General features: G+C 41.0%; 2 protein-coding genes and 1 long non-coding RNA gene across 9 annotated transcripts in view; 2 read left to right on the plus strand and 1 right to left on the minus strand.

Moving 5' to 3' along the window:
* Window positions 1-3,266, plus strand: part of ATF2 (activating transcription factor 2) — a 51,411-nt gene extending 48,145 nt beyond the window's left edge. For all 7 annotated transcript variants that reach the window (XM_033064183.2, XM_033064189.2, XM_033064184.2 and 4 more), the window contains one exon: window positions 652-3,266. In XM_033064183.2, coding sequence (XP_032920074.1) covers window positions 652-878 — 227 coding nt within the window. In that variant the 3' untranslated portion in view covers window positions 879-3,266. The remainder of the gene's footprint in view (window positions 1-651) is intronic.
* Window positions 3,267-14,007: 10,741 nt separating this feature from the next.
* On the minus strand, window positions 14,008-18,256 carry LOC116998855. Its single transcript, XR_004418483.1, has 2 exons — window positions 18,206-18,256; window positions 14,008-16,039 (listed from the first exon to the last, which is right to left on the minus strand). It is a non-coding gene; the product is annotated as an uncharacterized LOC116998855 (long non-coding RNA).
* The window catches only part of CHN1 (chimerin 1), a 91,377-nt gene continuing 83,263 nt past the window's right edge, over window positions 18,154-26,267 (plus strand). Inside the window, exon 1 of the mRNA XM_033064995.1 lies at window positions 18,154-18,213. Coding sequence (XP_032920886.1) covers window positions 18,195-18,213 — 19 coding nt within the window. The 5' untranslated portion in view covers window positions 18,154-18,194. The remainder of the gene's footprint in view (window positions 18,214-26,267) is intronic.

Below are 26,267 nucleotides of genomic sequence, written 5' to 3' on the forward strand. Positions count from 1 at the left end.
TTTTACTCAATGACAACTTCTTTTAACCTGCTTACCCTCTGTCATGGGAAAAAACTGTGTAATTCTGTGGCTAATTCACTTTGGTTTTGTGGAGAACACCCGAAATACTCCAAAAGTATATTTAAAACCAGTTTTAACAATTTTAAAACCTGTCGAGAGACATTTGTAAAGTCACAGAACTTCATTCTTTTAAAAGAATGGGGACTGAAAACTTGTGTAAACATTGTCCAGTAAATACAGCAGTGTAATATTTTTTCAGATGTCTTATTCATGATCACAAATATTTATTACTGAATGTAGAATTATTCTTGTTTGATTACTAAGCAGACATTTTTTAGTCTTTGAATAATGCTTACTGATGTGAACATGCATCATTAGAATTAGGCATAGGACTCACTGGCTGATTTACTAGGCAGGAAATTTTAATCATGGCTTTGAAGATGTGAAATGATCTGGTTTCCTGAGTAGTCCATACTGCAGTCTGGTTTTTCTGCTTATCAAGTAGTATTTTCTTTTGAAAGATGGAAATAAGCTTATTTTGCACTTGGTGCTGCATTACAGCATGAACTGCGTTGTGTAGGGGGTGACTGCTGTTACTGGGATGAGGAGGTGTGCATTCCAGGACGGAATAAATGCATTGTTGTCGTTCAGCCGCAGATAAGGACGACAGCTCGGAGGACATCTCGGTGCCCAGCAGCCCGCACACAGAGGCCATCCAGCACAGCTCCGTCAGCACTTCCAACGGCGTCAGCTCCACGTCCAAGGCGGAGGCCGTGGCCACCTCGGTGCTCACGCAGATGGCGGACCAGAGCACGGAGCCCGTGCTGTCCCAGATCGTCCTGGCGCCTCCCTCGCAGGCACAACCGTCTGGAAGTTGATTAAAAACTTGCGTCGCATCAGTTCCTTAGATACGCATCTGTGACTTTAAAGGGAAACCACCAACAGACCAGTCTCCATCTAGGAGAAATTGTAGCTTCAAATTATTGATTTTTAAAAATCCAACTTAAATTGGGCTTTAATGATTGGCAGGTGGAGATAAGACAGAACACCAGTTCTAGTCTCTTTGCAAAAGACTTTTTTTTTTTAAGTATTAGTTTTACTAGTTATTTTTTGTGCTTAATGTGTAAAGTGTGTGTACAGTACGATGTGGTTTATTTCATTTTTAATTTGGTATTATTTTAACAAACATTGGGGTGAATTACTGATGGTCATCCCCAAGACTGTGATAGGAATATTATGTGACATTTTTATACCAAAGTTCTGCATAGTCCCTATTGACTTTGTAAAGCTAGCAAGGTCATAAAGCACTAGGCAAGAGAAAGACAGTAACAGTAAATTTGCTTTTAGTCTTTTTGCCTTTTTGTTGTTTTGCACATTATGAGAGGAAGAACATTGGAAGAAAAATGTTTGGGTTTTTTATGTATAGCATTTTGGTTGGCTTTTAACTGTTGGGGTTTTTAATTTGTTTAATAGGGCCAGTACAGTATATGAGATACAGTACTTATGCACATACCAATCCTAAATGAGGATCATTACTAAATAGATTTGATTTTTTATTTTTTCTTTAATTGATATCAGGTGGGATTTTTCCTGCTCCAACACTTGATTCTGGAGGGAGGAGAGCTTTAATTCTCCAGTCAGAGTAGATATCTTTAACCACCCCTTGTTGCAAGGCTGAAACCAGTAAGCATATTGTAAAATACAGGGTTATCAAATATGGAATACTTGGTATTCCAAAGTAGGTTGATATTTTGTGGATTTTTGAGTCGCAGACTAAGGAGTTTACTCATGGTTTTGGATGCCAGAAAAGCCTAAAATCCTTCTTCAGACAACTCGACTTTTTTTTGTCATTGTCTTGTATTTGCAAGCTAACTTGTACTTAATTCTTGTGTAAGCACTGTCATCTTTTAGTAGCAAAAATTTTGATACCTTTCTTGTGGAAAAAAAAAATCAGTATCTACCGTATCTTGGAAACAATGTAATTATAATGTGGTGTGTGTGGTGTGTGTGTGAGAATGGTTCAGTAGTTAATGCCAGCAGTCTTTTGCTTGAATGTTTAAAGATGCCTTCAATGTGATGCTGGCTGATAGGTGATTGCAGTTTTAAAATGTTATTTACTGTGCGAACTTGGATAACTAACATTCCATGATGTAGTTTGTTTCTGATGAGATGATTGTAGGTACACTTTTTCTCATTATCCAATCATCTGTAGGATATTGAGTTTTTTAAATGTGCCATTATCTATTTTGATTCTGTACTCATGTTCAAAATACAGTACAATATTTTACAATAGATTAAGTTGTTTTAAAAAAAGTAGATGTGTGCTTTCAGGTCGGAAAACTTTGTATAATAGCAAAAACAGATGCATAGTAGCAACTGGCAGTAAAGCAGGATTCCATTATGTATATAACAAAGATTTAATGCATTTATAATGGGTTGTGTAGTTCATTTGCTCTTCCTTCTCCACACTATACCATGCGTTTTTAAGTGTAAGTGCCATCAAATTTCTATTTGGTTCAGTTTTAAATCTAAAAATGTAATTGATCCACAGGAAAATATAATTTCTGCAATATATATACAACCATACTGTAATGAAAACTGGACAAAGAAGTATCTAAGTCATATATGTATCATTGCAGGGCTTTAAGCATGAAAATATTAGGGATTCTAAATATTTTGTATTTTAAAACTAAGAAAGTTGTGTTGATAACCTCATGTGTTTAAAAGTCTTACTTTCCCAATTTCAAGATAAAAAACTGTAACAGTTATTGAACGTTTCCAGGATGGTTAAATACAATGGACCTCTTGTGAGAAAGAAATTATTTGCAAAGGCACAAAATATGAATTCTGCAAGAAAGCTCTACAGTCACTTTTCATTGTAGTTTTGGTGGACTAGATGTGGCCTCATTGATTATACTATAATTTGCTCTCCTAAACACAAAGGCTTTTAAATCATATAAGTGGAGTTTTTTTATAACAAAACTGTTGCGCTTGTAAAATAAGTCTACATAAGTGTAGAGGAGATGTGTAAACAGTTAATTTAACAGTGGGGCTGGAAAAAGAACCATTAAAATCTGTGTTCAGCAAATAGAGAAAAGGTATTAGCCGTACTACCATGGATTCCGTTTTGAGACGTTGTCACACTACTTATGTACTTAGCATTCTGGGTCTTTACATTTGACATGTTTCACAAACTGTACTGTTTTCTTTTATGTGCAGTTTGCATGAGTAAATCATCAAAGAGAATAAAATCTATCTTTAAGTTATGTTCCTATTTTAATGAAATTATAATTGTTCTACAAGGCAGCACTGTCTTCAGACTTATTTCTTCATCTTTGCAATTATCAGCGTTTTTCTGGAAGTCATTACTGTAATGTCAAAGTAATGTTATGTAAACGAGAACACGTATGTTTCTTGAGAAAATAAGTCAAATACATTGCTCTGCAGCTGAGCTCCAGCAGCTCCTGAGGAACAAGCATTGTATCATTAGTTCCAGGAGCCTAAGGTAATCCACAGATAAATGAGTTCATAAATGTAGCTTGGTGATCCCAGATGTTGCTCAGCCATTCCTGGTTGCCCTGAGTTCCACAGCAAAAGCACAGTGTGTAATCAGAATTTCCACCTAACTTCCAGTTATTTTAATCTTATTTCAGTATACATGAAGCCAGAAATAACAGCTGTAATCAAATGAATGGCTCACAGTTGTGTTGTCAAAGGTTCAGAAAAAATCATGCCCTCACACCTGATGTTTAGAATAGTAAAAATCGTTTGGGCTTATTTATGGATGCTGGAAATGTGTGGAATGGCACATTCTGTTATCATTTGAAAAGCTTCCCAATGCAGAGCGTTTGGAGGAAACAAAAGGGTAAAATTGCTATGTGTCTGCGTTTATTCCATGTATGGACCAAAGGAAGTGAAACTGCACGCAACTTTTAACCCAATTTGAGAAAAATGTGTGAGGCTTTCCTTGCTTCATTCTGTTCTTTTTCTGACTGTGAGTTGTGCTTGTGATTCCGAGGGAACAAAAGGCTGTATACCAGGGTGCTTGGGATAAGGGGTGAGAGGGGTGGAGAACCAACCCCCTTCTTAATGTCTGTCCTGTAAAAAGACTCAGGTTTATATCTTAACTGTTCAGTCTAAGTAAAGGTTTTTATCTGTTTATAATGGTAAGAGAGGCTGGGCAAAGGAATATATTACACTGAGAGAAGGAAATGACAGAAGTGTGGGATGAGCAGTGCTTTTAGCTACCTGAATTGCAGGAGTAATTTGCTTAGAGACAGACACAAACATTTTAATTGGTCATCATAAATGATAATGAGAAGAAAGCGTAGTGAAATTAAGTGCATCCTAATAAAGTAAGGTATGTTAAATTGTACTGAAGGAAACTTGAGCAATGCTTCTTGACATGATTAATACACTCATGACAATGTGTCTAATGAAGGCTGTTTGCATTTATATGCTGCCTGTTGCTTCCCTCAGTAGAGACATAATTGGAACTGTGCTCATTTACACTGCAGAACAGTCAGTGTAACATTGGCTTGCAGTAGGCTTTACATTTGTTTTTAACCATTGTATCAAAAGTAACACAGATATGATTTTTTTAACCCTTGGCATGTAATGCTGTGTAGGGTTGGTTTGGACAAATTTATCATGAAATTTTCAAAATTTCATATTCTTCAATGGTAATTCTTCTTTTAACTTTAGGGTTTAATGTGCCTTTTTTTTCTTCTGTTTCTTTTTTTTTTTTCTTTTTCCCCTTCCTTTATGGAATGAAGGATCATGACCTTTCTTTTCTTTATTTTGTTCCTCTTCGAAATATTTTTCTTTGTGTGATGAGCCCCAGAAAGCGCTTATATATTCAGTGTGGAATTCTTTCTTTTTTCATATTACTTCCTCCTTGGATGTGTTAACCCTCTATAGTAAACTTCCATTTCTAGAAGTCAGAAAAGGAATTTCTTCACACTCTGTGCCTTATCTTCAGTTAAAATAGAAGTTTATGTTATCTTGATAACATATCTTCCTAAGATACATTATAAAATATGTATTTAGGTATAGAAGGACTTCTGAGTGTCACAGAATATTTTATTACAGATGCTGTGCACTGCTAATGAGTGCAAGTTGTATGCTGATGGCTTCATAACTCTGCAAAGTGCAACCCTCTCCAAAACAGAAGTTTTAAACTTTGTAGGTGTGGGGTGAGTTCTCATCTAATCACATGGCTGGCAGTAGCACAAGAAGATGCATAAACTTGATCCAGTTTCTGTAATTACTCTGTTTTAACCCTTGCTCAAAATATTTTTCCCTCTTTCATTACCATTTTCTATAATTATGTGTATTGTTATGAGCACTTTATCCTACTCATTTTTGGGGGAAGAGGAGAAACAGGAGAGGAGGTTCTTAGATTTTTAGATAAACTGCTTGTAACTTAATTTAATCAGGGATGAATTGTTAATCAGAGAAGTGTTGTAAAATCATTGTGCAAGGACCATTATTATTTTTAGTCCATAGGTAAAGAAACAGTAGCAGCTTGAGCTGATAGACTGACTAGAAATGATAACAAGTGTAGAAGGTGCGGAACAGCTTGAAGCAAAGAAAAGCAGTCATGCCTCTAGGAACTGTTTGGTTTTCATACCAATAGCAGGAGCAGGGCAGGGAGGGGGCAGTATTTATAAGCACTCAGGGCAGCAGGGCCTGGTGATACTCAGTTTGCAGTTAAGGAGCTTGAAGGAGAGGAGAGTATTCTGCCTTAAGGAGGACTGTTAGTGCTGGGCTGAGATGAGCTTCAGGAACGAGGGCACTGCCAGTGAGAACTTTCAGAGAAACGGCATTGCAGGTAGCCATGCTTTCCTCACCTCACTCTTGCCTGTGGCTGTCTCAGTGCATCAGAGTCCAAACAGGAGCTATTCCAACTCCATTTCACGCCATCTGTGCCCAGGTGGATGCAGTGTGCTGAAAGCTGGTCTGATGGCTCTGTTTAGCTACCCAAAAGATGAACATTAAGGTTTGCTTTTTTCCTACTGCCTAAAATGTTCCTGCTCTCGTGTTGCTGCAAGCTAGTGCTGGCACAGTCCATGCATAGTATTTCCCTCCCTTTAGATGAATCACTTATTCTAGACCATTATGGGAGGCAAAAATACTGTCTTTGAGAAGCTACTGGGCTGCTGCATTTTGTTAACTGAATGATTTCAAAAAGCCTGCTAATTTGCTTATGTTTTAAAAAGAAAGTGGGAAAATATATCTATCCTACATCTGGGATTCTGATCAGGAGAAAAAGGAGATGAGCAAGGAGAGAACGAGCCCTCTGCCTTAGCAGCAAACAAAATAAACTGCCCTGAATCAAGGGAGAAAATGAAACTGAGGGGGAAAACGTCTGCACCAAGAAGGTGTGCTGCACTTCACTGCTCAATTATAGCAGCCCTTTACTCTGACACAAAGATGTACTCTGTGAAGATCTGTTTCTTCCAGATGTTCACAATGATGTTGGAAATGTTTTGACCTCAGTTGAGGTAAGTAGTATCAACATCCTGTTATTCGTAATGCTGTGTTGAGAAAGATACTTTTAAAGGTGATATAATGTATAGTACACTTTTAATGGTGATATAATGCATAGTACAGTCATTCTGGCTGCCTGTAAAATGCCAAGAGACTTCATAGTCAGACTGGCTATGATTTAAAAACAAGCAAAAGGCTAATATTTCAGTTTTCTTGCTTTCTGTCCTTTTTCTCAGCAGAGTTGCTGCAAAGGGCTAATGATTTTTTTTCTGAAAAAAAAAATATAATCCTTGTAAATACCGAGGGGATGCTGTATGTAATTCACTGAATTACGTTTTGAGCACTTGCTCAATTTTTGACTATTTAATGACTTAGGCTATTAAGTTTACCGTTTATGACTTGAATACATGTATGAACATGTAAAATATTTCTTTATCCTGTATCTAACTATTTGCCCATAGAGTCCTGATTGTAATAGGACTTTTTTCTTCTCTAAATTATGCAGCACTCTCTTGAATTCTGTGTAGGAAGGTTACTGGTCATAGAGCCTTGAGTTCCCAGTCACCTTACAACCAGAATGCTGTTTCTGAGTTGACAGCAGGGTTGTGTTTGTCATGTATGGCACAGCATTTACCACTTGGGATGGAAACACATTATACTGACTTGGATGCTTCCCTTATACTTTTAGTACCAGTTTGTTATATAAATTCTGTACCTTTTCTCATTATGAAGGTCTGGCAAAGCTCTTTTGTTTCAAGAAAGAAACTCACAATCTTTACCTGCTCTTGTAATTTCATGTCTAGTTTAGGTTTTGTTCTTGTTTTCACATACTGGATAAGGACATGCACCCCTCCTCCATGGAACTGTACTTTATAATGTGTCAGGCACTTAAACACATTCTGGAACGTGCATAAATCCAACAGATTTTGTCTATTGAAGAAAATGTCACCCCTTTGTCAGAGTTGTTACAAACTTTCACATATTGAAAACTGTCAGTTTGCCATGTCTACTGATTTATTCTATTCCAGTTTTTGTTGCTGGAGAATAGTACTAAACTAAATTTAAACTAAAAAAAAGTGCAGGTATATAATTATTAAAACAACATAATGCTGTTTAAAGTGTTGCAGCACACAATTTCTTAAAATATTTGACTTAAAGCAGCTTTCTTACATTAACAACTTCAAAGAAGCTAGCGCCTGTTTTATGAAGAGGTGAGGAATCATTTTATTTTTTTGAAGTAAGGTTTCTTCTATAATGACTTTTCCAAGCAGGTATGACAGCAGGATCTGATTTAGCCACTGCTAATGACCATCAGTGCTTCTGTCAATAAACATAATTTAGTCAAAGAAAATTTGGGCAGTGCACAGACTTGCTGTGCATCATCATGTACAGTCTTCTTAATCCTGCTGCAGAGTAAGGGAAATACTGTTTGGTTTTATCTGGCACAGAGGTTTACAGATGCCAAACAATATTGTGTTAAACAATGCCACCTACATGTCACCCCAGGTTGTACCCAGCAGAGCTTCATTGCACCTCTGGGTATGATGCATTGTACCCCACAGAGATTAAAAACCTGTATCATCACAGCTTGTACGAGCTGAAACTAAAGTGAAACACAGAAGAGTATAATGTTAATAAGTGAATATTATTAAATTATTATTTCATCATAAAAAAATTGTAACAGCTCTCTTCCTGAATGGAAACTTTTTTATACTGCAATCTGTTTTAAGGATTTGTCCAAAAATAACACAGGAAATACTGTATATAGCTAGTGGAGCAAGGCATTTCTGGCAGATTTCCATGGCATGCTTGAAGTCTGTGACCTGGCCTACATTTGTCTTTCATTTAAAGTGTGGAAGAGATTTTTGTAAGTGTTGACAACAGCTCAACCCCTACTTACTGAGCGGAGAGTTGAAGAGTCATAAGCTATAGTTAAATAAATGAGATTTATCAATCTGCAAATGAACTATCTTCTGTTAGTAATGTTTTGCTTATACAAGACAAGGGATAATAAATTATTAACTGAATGAAGTAATTCCATTTTCTACTGTTTCCTGCTTTGTGTAACAATCCCAAATCCATGCATTTCTAATTTCTCAGGAGTAAAATGCCATCTAGTGGTAACTACTGGATATTTCGAGCAAATAACTTTTTTTATATTGACATCAAGTTTTCTTATTTTTTGCCCTGGTATTCTATACTTTACAGCACATTAAGGTTTTGAGAGAAGAAGATGAACAGTTCGAGGTGCAGTACAGTCCCCCCCAGCTGGGCGAGCAGTGGCAAGGACGCCACACTGGCCGGCTACTTGGGAGCTCTTTTTCTGCCTCTGCCGCTGGCCTCAGGCAGGTCAGGGAGGTTTCCCCTGCCAAGGGTTGGATAAAATTTCATACCTAGTTGGTAGCCACACATTACTGTTACTTGATACTAAAATACAGTTTGGCCATCGCTTTATGAAAAGAGCTGAAAGCCACCTCTGCTTCCTTGGCTGCTCGTTTGTCTCTCCTGGTAGGAAGTTTTCCCTCTGGGTTGTTATTCTCCAAGGAGCCCAGGGGAAGCCATCCCTTCTGCTCTTCTAATGAACTACCAGGGAATGGTATAAGCTTCTCCATGACATAGTTTGCCTACTTGACTCCTCAGAGTAGAATATAAACTCTTAAAAAAAATTAACTAAAATTTGTCTTCTAGAATAGACTCCTGAAAAAAGTAACTACCATAAACTGGTTTTTAGAGTTGAATAACAGATTTTATTTATACAGCATGAATAAATAATAAAAATAAAACCTTATGGTTTTATTTAAATATTCTCATAAATGTAAATGGGGCATAGGGGCCTGCATGTGATATGAGCCCAGTGATGGAGACAGTCTGGCTTTGTACATGGAGCCAACCCAAGAGAGCTCTGCAGTGTTTCATCTTTCCATGGGTTTGCACTTCATTGAGATAGGGGTTGAGTTGTTGTTTATGGATTGGCTTTCTCCATGCATTGTTTGAATTCCTGCATCTGCTGGTCCACGTTGTTTTATTCCATTGCATGAGGCTGGCAGCAGCAGTTGCCAGGGCTGTAATCAGACTGAGGATCCCTGAGATGTGTTCTGCAGGCTGGTGCAGAAATCTAATCTGTCCCACTGACGAAACTGTAAAAGTCTCTGAGGAGGGCACGATATCGGTTTGGTGTTGGGGAGGAGTTTGTGGATGGGTAAAGAAATCCTTAACCTTGACTCTTGTTTTGTCATTTGTATTTGAAGTATTTGTCTTGTATTTGAAGTAAACTGCAGCAGACTAAAATGTCTGATTAACAAGAGTACTCCCAGCACAGGTCATTAAAAGGGTTGTCTGAGAGTTTGGCTGCTCTGTGGTCACTGCTGTTGCTGTTGCAGCACTCGTGCACTCATCTGTCCCTCCAGAGTGCTGCTGGTTATTTTCCTAGACACTGGCATTGGCCAACAGCCAGCGCAGCTGCAGAGAACAAGGAGGGAGCGGGAACAGGACTAGAGCAGAGCTGGTTTAGCGGGAGTAAATTGTCATGGAAGCATGTTTAGGTAGGCAGAACAAGAAGAGTTTGGGAAGCACTGGCAAGTGCAGTCTGAAAAACGCCAAAAAATCGGTCTCATTTGTGCTTGCTAAAAATAGATGAGGAAATCCCTAGATCTGGGACAATTTCTTAAAGCTAGCATAGTGGCTTTCTCTGAGAAACAACTGCAGTCTTGCAGCTGTTGCAGCTGCATCTGCCCTTCACTCTCAGGTTTTCAGAGCAGCAGGATGCTTTAAGGAGGTTATGATTCTCCACAATGAGAAGGAAGGCATTCCGTTCTGCAGACAGTAAAGAAATCCTAAGAGCAAGTAGCAATCAAACCTTGAAATAAAAGAGAAAGAATAGAGAAAACAACTGTTCAGTAATGATCCACCCAAACTTTGCATCTGTTTTTGAAGCTGTTTAGCTCCATACAAAAACAAGTCAAATAGAATATAGTGCCTACACAATTATTTTCATTCCTTCAAAGAACTGGACAGAATGCTGGAAATGTTATTTCCAGTGTTTTAGTGGGGGTTTTTGTCTTTATAGGGCTAGTGGTTATGTGCTGTAAGGAGAAAATTATTTTAATGTTGTATAACATTCTGATCTGGATTATTGCTTTTGATTTGAGCAAACAATAAACTAATAGGATTTTTGTGGCCCCTGTTACCCTAGAACAGTTAAAGACACATTTGTATGAACATGCATCCATGTGGGAGCAGAAAGGAGAGCAGTTTTCCTGTGGGGGGCCTGAGAAGGTGTTTTGTGACAACAAGCAGCAAAGTGGCAGCTGAAATATTGCTGCAATGGCCACAGAAATGGTGAGGGCCTGGGTCCCTCTGCTCCTGAAATATTGCACAGGGTCTGCCAAAGAGCTTTGCTTGGTTGTGGCTTTTCAAAATGTATTTTCTTGACTTATTGGCCTTTAAGAAAAAAAGGAAAAAACAAACCCAATCCTCTTTGGAAGGTGCTTCCCTTAGCAGTGGCTTGTTGGTGCAGATAAACTTAGAATTCTGAAGTCATTGTATTTGCATGGAAAGCATTAGTATCATATTTCTGTGTTGAAAACCACTAGAAACTGAGTGTTGGAAGGACTCAACCAGCAATTAGTATCCTGTATATGTGCTTGATTGAGGATTGCGTGATTTTTACAGTTGAATACATGAAGTTGAATTCCAGATCTGAGCTTGGTGTGGTGATATGCAAGTCAGGTTGCAAGATCAGTTATCTCTGATTTTGTTTAAAATAAAACTTCTGCTTGCACAGATGAAAAGTCACCAATACTTACTAATAGTCTAATTTAGTTTTGATTTGCTAAGGGGCTTTCCACATGTCTTGGTTTACAAAAAGAAAAATATGCACCACCGTGGGATGTAATTATTTTATTATTAAAGCAAGGGGAAATAATGTGGTTTTTTTCTGCCTGCCTTCTTTTCTCCTCCCCCAGAAAAAAAACAGTGACATCAGGTACAGAAAAGAAAAGATTCTCTCTGTATGGGTGACATAGTAAATAACATATTTTGGCACAGTTAAGGGCTCAGAAGGAATCAGGTAATTTTCTCCTTTCATAAAGAATCTTACTGTTGTAAACTTACAGATCACTGAAACTATGGTGAAACTGGCAGATAAATTAATGCATAGTGAAAAATCTCAAATCCTAATTAAATTCCACTATTACTTCCAGGACTGGTTTATCTCCTCTCCAGTAATACTTGATTTGAACAGCTTGTTTAACAGGAAGAGCTATTGATCCCTTCAATAACACTTTAGAATCATTAAGAGGAAAACTTTAATCTCCTTCAGCTCTTTGAAGTTGCTTTAGTTAATGTCATCTCTCTGTGATGCTGAAGAGCTAATGATGTTCTTGAAAGATATTTCCAACATTATTCTCTCTTGCCTTTTGTGCCCTGCTGCCATTACCTGGCTGCTCACAGAGTTAGCTGTGCAGCAAAGCAGGAAAGCAGCAACAGTGCATGTGCTTGCCTGCTCAGGTTGGAAGGTTTTTATTGTCCTTCAAGAGTCTTCCTGGTGGAAGCAAGCATATGTATAGAGAATTTTTTGAACTTCAGATTAGTTATCCTGTGCTTCTGCTATCTCAACATTTTGAGGCTTGGACTTAGAATTATCTTCAAGTCATTAAATTTCATTCTACAAAGGCCCTTGATATCATGATTGCATATGTCTATACAGCAGGAAATTCTCACTGTTTCTAGACTTCATTTCTTAATTATTTTTCTAAACTATTAGATAAACCTCAAATCTGATATAGCTTGCCTTACTAGGGTCTACACACCCTTATTAATGTAAAGTGCATTACTGAGCCTAAAAACACATTTAAATGTTTAATGTGATCTGAATCATGGGCATTATCTCCAAGAACCCTAAATATTCTAGAAGGTGCAACTCTGAGAAGCAAGTTGAATGGGATAGCTAATACCCTCATTAAAAACATTATTTTTGACTAGCTTGATTTACACATACATTGGCTTCTCTAGGAAGAGAAATTACTTTGCGGGACTGATTCTAGAAAAATCAAATAATTGCCCCAAGAGTGTGTTGGTTCTATACTTCAGAATTGCTGAATTGTTATGAGAAGGTTCAATTTCTTTAACAGTCCTCAAATCCATCCAGGGGATCTAGAAGCGGGTCCTGTAGAAGCCTCAACTGATTGCATGCAGAGCCACTGCCAGCTCTGTGGCACAGCTTATGGGTTCAGTAGGAGATCATCACTCAGGGTTAAAGACATTTTGAAAGATGGGACAAGAAGTATCTTGCAGAGTTTTGTATTTTTTGATGGCTAGCTTCTTCTTAGTTTTTAGTGTTTATGCATGAAATTATAGTGGTAACAGTTTATTCCTAAGACTGTCTCGCCAGTGGCTTGCCTTCTGTTTTTTAACTTGCAATTACCATGTTTTTTTCCAAATATATACAAGCACTACTTCAGCTAATGCTTATTATGAATTTCTAAGCATGGTATAAAAACAAAATATTATGAAAGGTAAATAGAAGGTATAAGTTGCATTTTATAGTCAGTATAAACACACTTGGGTGTTTTATAGCCATCAGTATTATCTCCTTTGACACTTGAGGCTTGTCCCTAGGAGACAGAAAGCAGAAACTTCCTGGAATTTCTTTAATTAGCCTGTTCATTTCACTTAATAAAACAAGAAATCAAAACCATATTGTGTTTCTTACACAAGACTCTTAGAAAATGTAATTTAAAGTATGTAGCTCTTATATCTGAGCAAAGGTACAAGCAATTTTGAGATTTCCTGGTATTTTAATAATTTTGTTACTAACTTATTTCACATTAGAAGTCTGTGCTTATGGGATATGCCAGTAAGTCTGCACATGAGCATTAAGAAAGTTCATTAAAAGTCTGGTGTTAAAGTTCATTCAGAGAAACTGCAAATTAAAAAAAAAAAAAAAGAGAAGAAAAGAAAAAAAAGTCCTTTTGCACTTATACAATTATGAATAGTTTTTGATACTGTAAGCTCTAAACATCACATGGAATCTGCTTCAAGAGAAATGCTGTGCATGGCAGCACTAAAGTTTAAGATCATATGATTTTGCCAATACACAGGTAGCATTAACTGTATCCTATGCACAGTACCTGTTTATGATGTAATTCTCAACACATTTATGCACATCTTGAAAATCCAATTAAGCACAATCATGATGTAAAATTCCTTAAGAATTCTTTCATGAAGGACTTTGTTCAGGAAACACAGGCAAGAGGAAACTTTTTTCGTTTGATGCAGTTCCATTCAAAAATGGCATAATTTTTCATAATACCAGTCTAAACACAGCACATTCTTTAGATTTCAAGTAAAGAGCATTAGTTTAGCTTTAAAATTAAGACTGCTCGTGTGGTCTTCCCGTTAGATCTTATGGCATTCGCATCTACTCTAACCAGGAAAAAAATCCAACTCTAAATGTTGTCATTGTCACCTATTTCTGTCAAACGTTTTTTCATGACCCGAAGAACCAAAAGCAGGTGTGTTAAGCCCATTTTTTATTTCACTGATGTACACCATGCACTGTGTATCAAACTGCTCCAAGCTGTTGTGGGACATAGTGCAAGTCCTGTGGATCAGGATAGGATGCTAAATGTGATTATGTCTGATTTGCAAATCTTGTTCATAGCTGCTGAAGTTAATGCAGGATTCTCTCTCTCTCTATGCCTGTACAGTGCTTGGTAATATTGGGTTTAAATTACTTTGCCATTAATAATGAACAGCAGCATCCAAAAGACAGGCTCAAATGGCAGTTCTCTCTTCAAAGGGAGAAAGATTATCCAAAATACTGGTAATGTGCAATGGCTGTTCTGGGTTTGGTAACAGGCTTGATGTTATATTCAAATAGCTGTCATCTGTAAAAATATTAATTATAACTAGAAGCTGGCTGGTCAGCCTTCAAACTTTTTATTGATGACTTTTAAATTAGCTAAAATAATTGAATTTATCTTACTGAACAAGAGGTAGAAATCTGCCTTGCTGTTTTGCAAGGAGTAAATGTTTCATTGCAAATACTGTGAGCTACAAACCTGCTTGGTAAGGCAGCCCTTGGCCACTTCCCTGCCTGCCCCACAAACTTCCAGCAATTGCACATTAAAGGCTCAATTAAATTCTGCGCATGACAAGGCTTCTACAAATGCTGTTTTCCTGCTGTCAAGGGATCTGTAGCAGGAAGACACTAACTGTGATAAGATGCTACCCCTATTCATCAGGTAACATCTCACCATGTCTTCACTTTTACTGCTTCCCATTAATACAGGACAGCTTTAATTTATGGTGGGTTGGGGTTTATTTCCTTCACACAACATTATATTTACTAGCTGGGAACCTGTTTTTACAGTTGTGTATAAATCTTTAAAAATGTCAGTGATTAATTTTAAAATCTCGTTTATCACTATATGATTAGTGAATTAGTTAAGGTTTGAAGAATAAATGTCAAGTAATTAGAAGCAATTTTGTACCAGAGTCTCAGACAAGGTGATGGATCACAGAAAAGCCACTGGAAAATGCGCCACTGGTCCCAGGGTGCTCAGCACCCAGAGCAAGACAGAAAAAGGAAAGGAGCCAAAATAAAATAAAATAAAATAAAAAAACCCACCCCAAACCCCAGTGATGATATTTTACATGAATAATGAAGCTGTAGTAACAGACTGCAGTCTCTGAAGAACGTTGAGGTTTGAAAGATGAGGCAAGAAACCTCTGAGGGACAATGAGAAGGCCAGAAAACAGCATGTTATACGTGGTATTTCTCTTCTGGAGCTTTTGTCCTTGAGGTACACTTTGTAAATTCACCCACAAATATTCCTACCAGGTGTCAAACACAGTAGCACCTTTGCTACACAATGTGATGCTAACAAGGAGGGAGGGCTTCTCAAGGGCTCCAGGGGAACAAAACACCAAGCTCATCCTTGCTGCCACTTAAACCAAGGTCGTGCACAGCGGGATTCTCTTTTGTTCCCTCCCCTGCCGCAGAGCAAACCTAAGAGCTGGGCTCGCTGGGAGGGGCAGGGCCAGGTGGGAGCTGTGTCCGGCTCTCCCGAGCATCTGCATTTCCTCCCGTGGTCGCTGTGCTCGGGGAGCTGGTGCTCGGGGAGCTCCAGCTCGTTCCTAATGAGATTCCCAGAGTTGTAGTAAAATCATTGTTATCGCTTGTGCATAAGATGTGCTGGCTTGATAAGGCATTACGTAATTTTAAGATAATGTTGTTATGAAGAGAAATCTCCGTGAGGATATCAGACCCATTCAAAAGCAGGATGTGGTGGCAGGGACCTTCGCCCGGTGAATTTCGGGCTGATGTTTTTTTTCTGCTTTGCACGTTTGATTTGTTCCCGCTGTGCTGAGGCTGTCAGTCCTTGCGAAGCCAGAGCTGCCCTGGGTAGGATGGGACAGATGTGTCCGGGCACGCTCCGTGCCAGCGCCCCTGAGGGCTCTGGGTGTGAGCCTGATGGAGAAGTCCTTCCAAAAGCTGCTGCTGTTCCCTGAGGGCTGCTGGAGCCGGGCCCAAAGCGTCCTCCTAAGCCAAGCAAAGAATCTAATCAGAAATAACGATTGAGCTCTGTTTTCAAAACTCTGATCAGCTACTGTTCCAGGCACAGTAAAATACAGTAACTAACTGTGAAATGACAGCACGCTTCCCTAGGTTTTAGCAATAACTGCACTAATAGCAAAGGCATTATTAGACAATTGAAAGACTAATCAAATCGCTCAGGCTGATCTGAACTCTAGTATTGATACTGCCTATTATGAAAAGTAGTTTTACAGTCTGAACAGGAAAGCATTTTTAATGTAAACATGCAGTTGAATAGTTAGCAAAAAAAGGTTTGGGAGTAGTGGAAGAGTAAAAGCTGGCCATTTAATTGAAGGAAGTTGGAACGAAAGCTTGGGATTTAATTCCAGGAAACGTAAGGGGAAAAAATCTGAAGATCCAACTTATTTCCAAAAAGCCAAGGAAAACACTCCATGCACTCAAAGGTCAAATCATGTAGGCAGAACTGCAAAGGTTTTTTGCATTGCTTTTTTCCAAACCAGTTTTCATCTATTTTTAACCTTCTTTTAGCCCTGCAATTAAAATATTATTTCTTGGTAGTCCATCTGCTCAGTAAATGTTTGCAGTTAATACATGCAAAATGAAAATGTTTTGCAAAATCAGGTCCATCACGCTAGAATTTATTTGGGAAGGAATAAAAGAAGGAAACAATCACTCTCACATTTATTTTTTTAACTTTGCACACTAAGTGAAGTATATAAACATAAAAAACTTATGTTTCGAACTATATAACAGACATAACAAATGCCGTGTTTTTGTCTTGAAGGATATTTAGATACATTGAAAACTCCCCAGAATGTTTTCCTCTAGTTCTGTACAACAAAGATTAGGCAGAATTCTGAGCATGAGAACCTGAGTGCAGCCAACTGCATAAACCACCTGCTTTCACGCAGGCCTTTATGCTTTAGCTGCCTCGGGGAAGAAAAGGTGTCACTTGCTGACCCGGGGCTGCATTCACAGAACTGAAACCATTAATTGCAGCCTATGCACATGCTTTTCTTGCTTCAGGCTGTTCGCTGCCCGGAGCCTTGTCGGGCAGGCAGCCTTGCCAGTGCCCAGTGCCCCAGGAGAAGGTGGGACGGGCTCGCTGAGGTTCCTGACACAGCCGCCGAGCCCCGCGCCGAGCCCCGCGCCCAGCCCCGCGCCGAGGGCGCAGCTGTGGCGGATGGACTCGCGTGGGGCCGCGGCTGGGCTGGGAGCGGAGCGGGGGCTGCGGGGGACACCCTGCCCCGCCAGCTCCGTGCAGGTGTGTGCTTCCAGAACGGCACCTGCACTGGCCACTACACCAGGAACGGGGCTCCCTTTTCAGTTCAGCGCCGGGATTTACAGTCCTGGACAGCGAAACACGATGACAGCTGGGATGGGTGAAATTTCTCGCGGGAGATATTTTGAGGGGAAATCTGTGTGTTTGCTCTCCTCATGCTTGCTGGCATAGAAGTGGACATTTTCACCTCGCTTTAAAGAGTCATGTTTTTCTCAGGACCGCTGGCTCTTCTGCCGGACCGGGCAGGCGCAGCCCTGTCACGGCCGAGGAGGCACCGGCCGGGGGAGCGGTGCTTTCCACGGGGCAGCTCCTCAGAGGAGCGGCGGTGCCGGCACGGCCCCGGCAGCGCCCGAGGGCCGAGCGGGCGGGGATGGGCCGGGGGGTCCCGGGGCCGTCCCGCGGGAGGGACGCGCTTCCCTTTGTGCCCGGCGGCGCGGCGGCCGCGTTGCCATGGGAACGGTCCCGGCGGCCGCGGCGGGCGGGGCGGGCCGCGCGCGGCGCAAGATGGCTCCCCGAGGCGGCGGGACGCAGCGTGAGCGGCGGGCGGGGGGCGGGCAGGGCTGCCCGGTGCCGCGCGTCCCCGGCCCCCGTGCCCCGACACCCCCCGGCCCGGCCCGGCCCGGCCCGGCCCGGCCCGGCCCGGCCCTACCCTACCCAGCCCCTCCCCTTCCCCGCCCCGCCCCGCGGCAGCAAGTGGCAGCGGCCGCCGGTGCCGCGGGGCGCGCTGACAGCCCCGCGCCCAACTTGTGTTGCAGGCGCGCCCCGCCGCTGATGCGAGAGCCGCCGCCGCGCCAATGCCAGCGCCGCGCCGCCCGGCCAGCCCTCACCGCCCCCCGGGTCCGCCCCGCCGCCGCCGCGATGGCTCTGACCTTGTTCGGTGAGTAAAGCGCCGCCGCCTCGGCCCGGCGGGCGCGGGGCCGCCGCCCCCATTGTCTGCGGCGCAGCAGCGCCTGGGCGTGGGCGCCGCCCGCAGCGCCGGGCCCGGGGCCGCGGCAGTGACGGCCCGGAGGGGCTGCCCCGCTGCCGGGCCGGGGGGCTCGGCTGCGGCAGCACAGGAAAGTTGGGGTGCCCCAGGGAGCCCCGGCAGACGAGGGGCTGGCCCCGGAGAACCCCCGGGAGCGTCGGGGCACCCGGGGCCAGCTGCCCGCGGCGAGCCGGTGCCTTCAGCCGCGCTCAGTCCGGGAAAGGAGGCTTTGGGAGCTGCTCCGGCCGTGCTGCACAGCCTGGGACCGAGCCGGCTTGAGAAAACTCTGCTTTCAGCTGTTGAACGTGTGGTTCTGCTAAAGTAACGTTGTTAAATTAGGCTTGCTTATGCTTAACGTGCCCAGTTTTACAGCAGGCAAACAAACAAAAAGGCTCCAAATTGTGTCTGGCAACACTCGGTAAATGCAGCAATGCAAAGGGAAACAGTGTAACTAAGGTCAGTACAGAGTTAACAGGATAATCGGGATACCCTTTCTTGAAAGAAGCTCCACAAGTGATTTCTAGTGAATAGAGGATGCGAAGTCTGTTCATTGTGTTTAGACTGTGGATTTTATTTCATATGTAAATAAATGTCTTGTTTTCATTAATCTCCTGATTCTTGGACTGGTACAATATCTTAAAAGGCTAAACCCTTTTTTTTTTTGTTTTGTTTTCCTAAAAATTGACACCTGTTATTCTGCATATTGAGCCCTATCTAAGAAGAAGTTTAGCACATGTTGCAAGATAGCTCTTTGCAAATAAAATCTGTGCTCTATTGGATCTAGCTGCAGTGCTTTCTCCCATATTTACATTTCTTCTTCGAGTTTTTCAGGATGAAAAAGGTTCATAGATCACAGTGAATTGTCTCTGTCATTATGCCTGGTCTTGTCACTGAGTTCACAGGACTTCAGGAGGTGCAGGTAGGGGGTCCCTGCAGGTTGTCAGGTGTAGGGTGGGGGTCAAGCTCTTTAACTTAGAAGTGAAATTGAGCACAGAGAACAAATGGCAGATTGGCTGTATGTATTGCATTGTATCATTTGAATTAGACTGTTAGAAAATATGTCGTTTGTTACACTGGCATTGGAGGTAAATATTGTAGTTTTCTCTAACAGGAGAAAAATTTTTAGGATGAAATACGCACATTCTCCATGCTGAGTATCGTTATAATCTTTGCTTGAAAAAATTAAAAATATTTTAACTTTTTTAAAAGTGGAATTCTTTTATCTGGTGCCTTTTTTTTAACTGATGTGATTCTTTTCCAATTTGCATGTGTTTGATCGACTGCATGACATATTCTATTAATACAAATTTGCATTACAAAGTAACTTGGCGGTTTTGTGTGTTATCACATCTGTTGTTACAGTAAATGTCATTGATACATGTAAAAGATAATGAGTCAAGAGAAGATAGAGTGGGGTGCTCTGCTGTGTCTGTCTGGTTTTTAAACATTATCTTGTTGAAGGTAAAACCTCAGGATTGCACCCTTTTAAGAGAACAAAAAGTGACCATAGAACAATGCAACAAATATGCCTCATATGCATCAAGAAATTAATGTGATGCCTTTCACAAATGTAAAAGCTTTACAGTATGTCTCAAACAGTGAATGTGAGAGTGAGTTGTGTAAATGCAGAAACGTATGTGAGTGCAATATGTTTGCAGATGTGGTTGTGATTAATTTATGGGTGAGCTGGCACAGCTTACTGTGTTGCTCTGAGTCCTCTGTGCTGGGGTAGCTTGCCACACTTTGTCTCAGCACATAACAAAGACAGACTACAACATGCTTGTTCCTGAGCTTCAGGAACAGTGTTCAGGCTTTATTATAAATGTTGGCTGCCTGTGGATAGTTGCATTTTCAGTTACTGTACTGGAGCTGACCCATAGTAAATCATTAAAAATATAACTCACAAAAGAGGGGGGTTTTGTTTATTTCAACATAACCCACTACCAAACCAATATCAATGAATCTGAGGAAAGGCAAAATAAATGTCTGAATTAATGTATCTGTTTTAAAGCATTAAGCAGCTGTAACTGTCCTTTTCTAAATTCACATCTATCTTATACAGGTAAAATTGTCCTGAGCAAACAGGTCTCGGGAGTGGTTTCTTTGGTTCTGCTCACTCACATAAATTCTAGGCTCAATATCACATTTTTATTTTCTCTAGCCCATAATGATACATCACACTGAACCAAATTTCACCATTTTCAGGCTCCTCCTAATAAGTTCTGCTCCAAAAGCATGTAAAATTTGAGATAAATTGCTGTGTCAACTTTGGTGGAGGAGAAAATTCCCCAAGTTTCCTGAGTCCCTTTCAACCAGTGTGTACTTGTGTGAGCACAGCAAGGGAGAGGAGAGGGCTGGGAAGTGTCACAACCTGCTTCCTCCATGCTCTTGGGAGTGTTTTATGGCTCTTTCAGTGCATAGTGCAAAGTCTTTGCTAGAAGGGGGCAGGTCTAGAGACCAGGCTGGTGCTGTTGCAGATCCTGGATTAGCAGGGACACGCGCTTACCAGGCGGGTGAATGTCAGGTCCTGTTAGAGGTTGCCCTTTGCCATTGTCCTCAGTGCAGCCCCACATTGCCTCAGGAGTGCTGTCTGCAGTTTGCACCTTTGAGGTGGCAGCTTGAGACTCTTGGAAAAGTTGGTTGTGAAAAGAGTTTCTACTATTAACCATGTAGTAACAACATTTTTCTGGAGAAAACCACATAAAGCCTAGGGGGCTCCTGACTTACTGCTCTTCAGTTACAGCTAATTGGCAAGATTATGGTGCAACAATGAAGTATACAAGGGAGGAAAACATTAAGGCTCTTCACTCTGTCAGTTTTAGTTTTCACTCCTGACCTTCCAAGAGATCCTGTGCTGACAGCTGGCTGTATGGAAGATACAGAGGGGGCTGCCTGTGTTCCCCTGGTGCAGTGGTACAGATGATGTGTCTGTTTGTGGTTTGGGCTATGGGAAAGAGGAGTTCAGCTGCTCCACAGATGGGAAGAGGAAGAGCAGCCCCTGTTGGAATTAGTCAGCAATGGGAGAGCCTGGAAGTTGTTAGCTGGAAACATACTTTTGTTACTTCAATCATGCTGTTTACTTCAGGCAAACGTGTCATCCAGCAGGGTTCAGAGTTATGCAGAGTTAACACTCACAGACATATTCTGTGATTTTTGGCCAGAACCTGGGCTTCATGATCCTTTTGGGATCCCACTCAGGATATTCCATGACTGTATAATAAAGTTACAGCAGCAGAAACAGCCTGTTGTGACCATAGGTGGTCACCCATTTGTGCCATGCCTTTTCATGGTTCCAGCCAAGGCAGGGTTTCACCAGAACATTGAGTTTGTGTTCCAGTGGCCAAACACTTGGAATGCAAGTTTGATCTAACAGTGCAAAGCAGCTCCTGCACGAGGACTGCATCAGCAAAACACTGGAAGACAATCAGCTTCTCTGAGAAGCAGAAAAAAATTGCTGTTTGATCTTTTTTTTTGCTGCAAGTAATAGATGGAATAGGTTTCATATCCATGTGAATTTCCTGTTAAGAGTTGGTGGGGATTTTAGAATCATCTTAGTACACACAAAGTGTGCATTTTCACATGCAGTGTGTGAGAACATCTGGAACTTGAGCAGATGTCCAGTTCTAATGCTGTTTTTTATCCTGCAGCACAGTCGTGTTGCCTTACACATCAGGTTGTGGTGATTACAGGTGTAGCCTCCATTTTCTCTCTGGCTACTTCTTGCTCCCTGATGCAGCAGCTGGAATGGTGTATAAGGCAGTGTCCTTCTCTGCCATCTCAGCACAAAGTCTGGTGGCTGCACGCCCAGCCTTCGGGAAGCTGGGCTGAAGCCTCTTGCCTGGCTTAGCAGAGAGGTGGCTCAGGGATACCCACCAGTCCTGCTGTGCTGAATCCCTGCAGGGTAGCAGCTTCCTAGTGACAGGAAGAGCAATCAGTCATGTTTCTATGGCTAGACTTCCAAAAGCCATCTGTTAATACCCTAAGATGTGAGATTGCACGGTGACACGGCGGAGGTGCGCGCTGTCATTCCACTTGGATGACTCAACTATTGGAAAGATGACAAACAATATGGAGGGAAAAGGAGGGGAAGTATTAAGTTATCCCACTGTTTGCTTGTGTCTTTGAATATCCTGAAAAGTGTTTAAAGAAAGTCAACATTGTACTTTGAAAGAAAAATAGTTTTGTTATGTTTAGTGCTTGCGAGTTGTCCTTGTCTTTTATGAATTCCCTTCCTGTTCATTTATTTGCTCATCAACTCCCTTGTGTAAACAAAGAAAGACGTTTCAAAACAGCCAGGAGAGATCTTCATGGACGTATTTTTCATTAGTTATTCATGCTCTTGCCTTCTTGCTCAGAGCCTGCCAGTGAATGAAAACTCATCCCTGAGTACTGGTGGTTAAGAAATGAGAAGCAAAATAATTCTCTTTTAATCTTCAAAGTGCTTGCACTGTGATGGGTGGCTACAGATGAATGGGATTAGAGACAGAGCTGTAGTCAGCATGGCAGATATGCTTTTATAAGGACATGATGAACAGGGACAGTTTTTAGAGAAATCTTTAGGGGAAATATCAGAATAAAAGAAACAAGCAATACAGGGCAGAGACAAAGAAGCCAATGATATCTCAGTTTCAGGTGTCCATGCATTTCTGAAAGAGCACATAAATAGTAATTTGCTCACTTAACTGAATTGCTTCCACAGCTGTGAGCTCTGATGTCATACTATTCAGAATTAATTTTCTGTGACTATTTACTACTATGGGTACAAAGTGAACCTTTTGAAATAAGTTCTTCCATACTTGAAATACTAATTAACAAATTACTGTTTCAAGTTCTATGCATCTGTGATTACTGTTCTGCATGCAAACTGTGCTTACTGACTCATGGCTGCTTCAAAAGGTAGGATATACTTATGTTGGTTCAAGCACATATTTTCTAATGTGTCAGTCTTAGAGAGAAATTTTCTCTAAATAAATGTTTTCTTTGCTTGGGAAAAGGCATTAAATTTGAGAGTGCTTGGTTAGTACATATACAGAGAAAGTAAGTGTTCCTCTAAAAATGGCTCACAACAGGTAATGCTGCAAATTCTCTGTAGGATAGGAAATGGTCAGAAATTAATCTGCTTATTTCTTGTCTTGTGTGCAGAGCCTTCTAAGAACAGGAGATAAACAGATCACCTACAATTCAAGTTCTCTGTGTATGTGGCCCTGAGCTATGGTTAAAACTTGTGGCTACCTGTGGTTGTAACGTTTACTGACAAAGCCCCTTAACTAAAGAGTCCAGTTGTACCAGAAAAGTGATCTCTGAATATGTTCCTTAACTGAAGTAGTTAATGGAAGCTTGTTCATCGAATTGAGACATTTATAGTAGGGCTTTTGTCACTACAGGGAACATAAATATAGAATGATGGGAATGGTACCTATCATGGATTCTTCTGGGCCAAAAAAAAGTAAATCTAAAAAACTTTGGAAACTGTTTGAAGAGCATAAGGTGAGCAACAAAGTGAATACATATCCCATGTTGCACTGCCTGTGATAGGTCTTTTTCACCAGAAAAGCAGTGAATTGAAGATGATCTTTTTAACCTGTTTGCAACAGATACTCTTGAAGTGGTTGGCCCTTGCTTAAAAAAATATTTGGGCTTCATTCAATACCAACTGATACCAAGCTAATTTTAGAGGACATTTAAGCAATTCAACATCTAGTCACAATGGGAACTACGAGTAGTCTCAATTAGATGAAACTATTTAGGGATATTAGTACAATGTTTAGGTTTGTGGGTTTTTTAACATTTAAAATGAAGGTGATTTGTTAAAAATTGAAACTATTTTAGAGAGAAACTAGACCTTCTGACTCCCATTCATGCATCTGTGAGGAAAAGTGTCCAAGTGCTGAGAGTTGTAACAGTATTTTCTCCTTGGTGCTATGCTAACCTTTCATGATTTGTAGAACCTAATGAAACAAATAAGGAGAGCAGGCTTGAAAAGGTTTTGCCAGCTATGAAATGAAAAGAAAAACCTGTATAGGATCTCTTAACTAGTAAATTGGTATAAATTGATCAAAATACCAGAGAAATGACACTAACAGTATAGACAAGGATGAAAAAATTTGAGTTGTGGCTTCTCAGCTTAGTGCTTAGCACTGTGCTTCACAGAGTGGCTAGTACAAAATTGTGTTTCATGTCAGTTGTGAGTGTTGTATAAGAATCTAAAGAAATCAGAAGTTTGAGGACTGTTGCTGAAACTGGGAAGGACATGTCCAGTTGTGTACTCAAGTAATGAATTAAGGTGAGATTCTTGAATTTTCTCCAAGGAGATTCTCTTATGCTGTCATCAGCTCAGGAACATCATTGAATAATTGCATCCCTTTCGTCCTTGACACCAGCAGATCCAGTAAGAATGGAGACAATCTGTGTAACAGATTCTCATCTGATGATGATGAGTGAAGAACACTCTTAACATGAGGATTTAGGAAACTTTCCTGATGTACGCTTCACATTGGCCAAAGGCTGATGTTTCAGGTGTAAATGTGGGGTTTCTTCTATTTGTTTTGGACTCAGCTGATGCTTTTTGCTTTGTCAGATTTTGGGACTTAATTCTCTCACTAATTCTCTCTAAGAGATCTTAACAGGTTTTTTTAGGTGTACAAAAAGTTTTCCATTGACAGAAAGCACATCTCAGTGTCAAGAAAAGATTGTGTGTACTCACCATGGCAGTACTACAGTAATAGTTTAAATACTGCTCTAATCAGTGAACTCAAAGCACAAGCCTTTTGGAAGACTGTGCTATTTGTGTAGCATAAAGGCAGATTAATCAGGATCCCCCAGGGGTGCAGACACAGGGAGCTGCTCTATGCAGTCTAAGATCAGTGAGCATTGTTGGACAATTCTGGTTTTTCTGAACGTGGGGTGTAGCATCCACAGCTCAGGGTACTGAGCTGCTCCACCCTGTGGACAGAGACTGTACAGTTCTGCACACAAATGTCTTCACAATGAAACAAAACAGACCTGAGACCTGGCCCAAGGGCACTTCTCTAGTTACTAGCAGATGAGATGTTTCCTCCTCCCTCATAAAATCATAAACTGGTTTAGTTATTCTTTCAGTGCCATGGATTGTATCTGGTTTGAGCAGCTTTACAAATGATGGAAGAAAATTAAAAACCATCTAGATGTTACTTTTTTGAGCCTGTGTTGAAACATGAAAAGGTGACATTTAAGGTCTCTGACCTATTCTTCTTCTAAAGCATGTAACAATATAGCTAGGACTTAGTAATTGCATGATGTCTAGGCCTCAAGCACCCTTGCTGGCCGTGCCCAGGAAGATGCTGGGAAGAGTTCCTGCAGTTCTCCACGCTGTTCTGAGAGTTTGGCTGTGTGTGGAGTGAGTGATCATTGTCCTGATTCTAGTCAGGGGGAGAGAGGAGTGTTGGTCACACGCAGCTGGGAAGCCAATAGTATTGCTGTTTGTGCAGCAGCCTCTGTGAATGTGTAAGGATTGGTTGGCATTTGACATTTACAGCACTTTGGTGCAGGTGGCAGGACCTGGCTCTGCTGAAAACATCGCATGGTTGGGTCTGGACTCCTGGTGCTGGTGGGAGGTGGTGGTTTCCTCTCTTCTACAGTCCTCATCTCCATCTCCTTCCTGCTTCCTTCGATGTGAGAGCAGACTTGCCATTTAAGAAGCTGAAATAAAAATACATATTTTCTGCTCTTGATCAGAAATAGAATGTCCCAAGGCAGCTTGCTTATGTGAAATTTCACTCTAAACACAAAGGTAAAACTCTGCTTCCTACATACTAGAACTGTTTTGTTGCCCACTGCATTGTGGTGTGCTACCACAGCTGCAAGCATTTAAATGTCATATCAAGTACAGTAGAGCATCATAAAATCACAGAGGGGTTTCAGCTGGAAGGGACCTTAAAGGTAGTTCCTACACCCCTTGCCGTGGACAGGGACACCTTCCACTAGAGCAG

The sequence above is a fragment of the Catharus ustulatus genome, chromosome 7, assembly GCF_009819885.2.
Source record: "Catharus ustulatus isolate bCatUst1 chromosome 7, bCatUst1.pri.v2, whole genome shotgun sequence".
NCBI classification, from domain to species: Eukaryota; Metazoa; Chordata; class Aves; order Passeriformes; family Turdidae; genus Catharus; species Catharus ustulatus.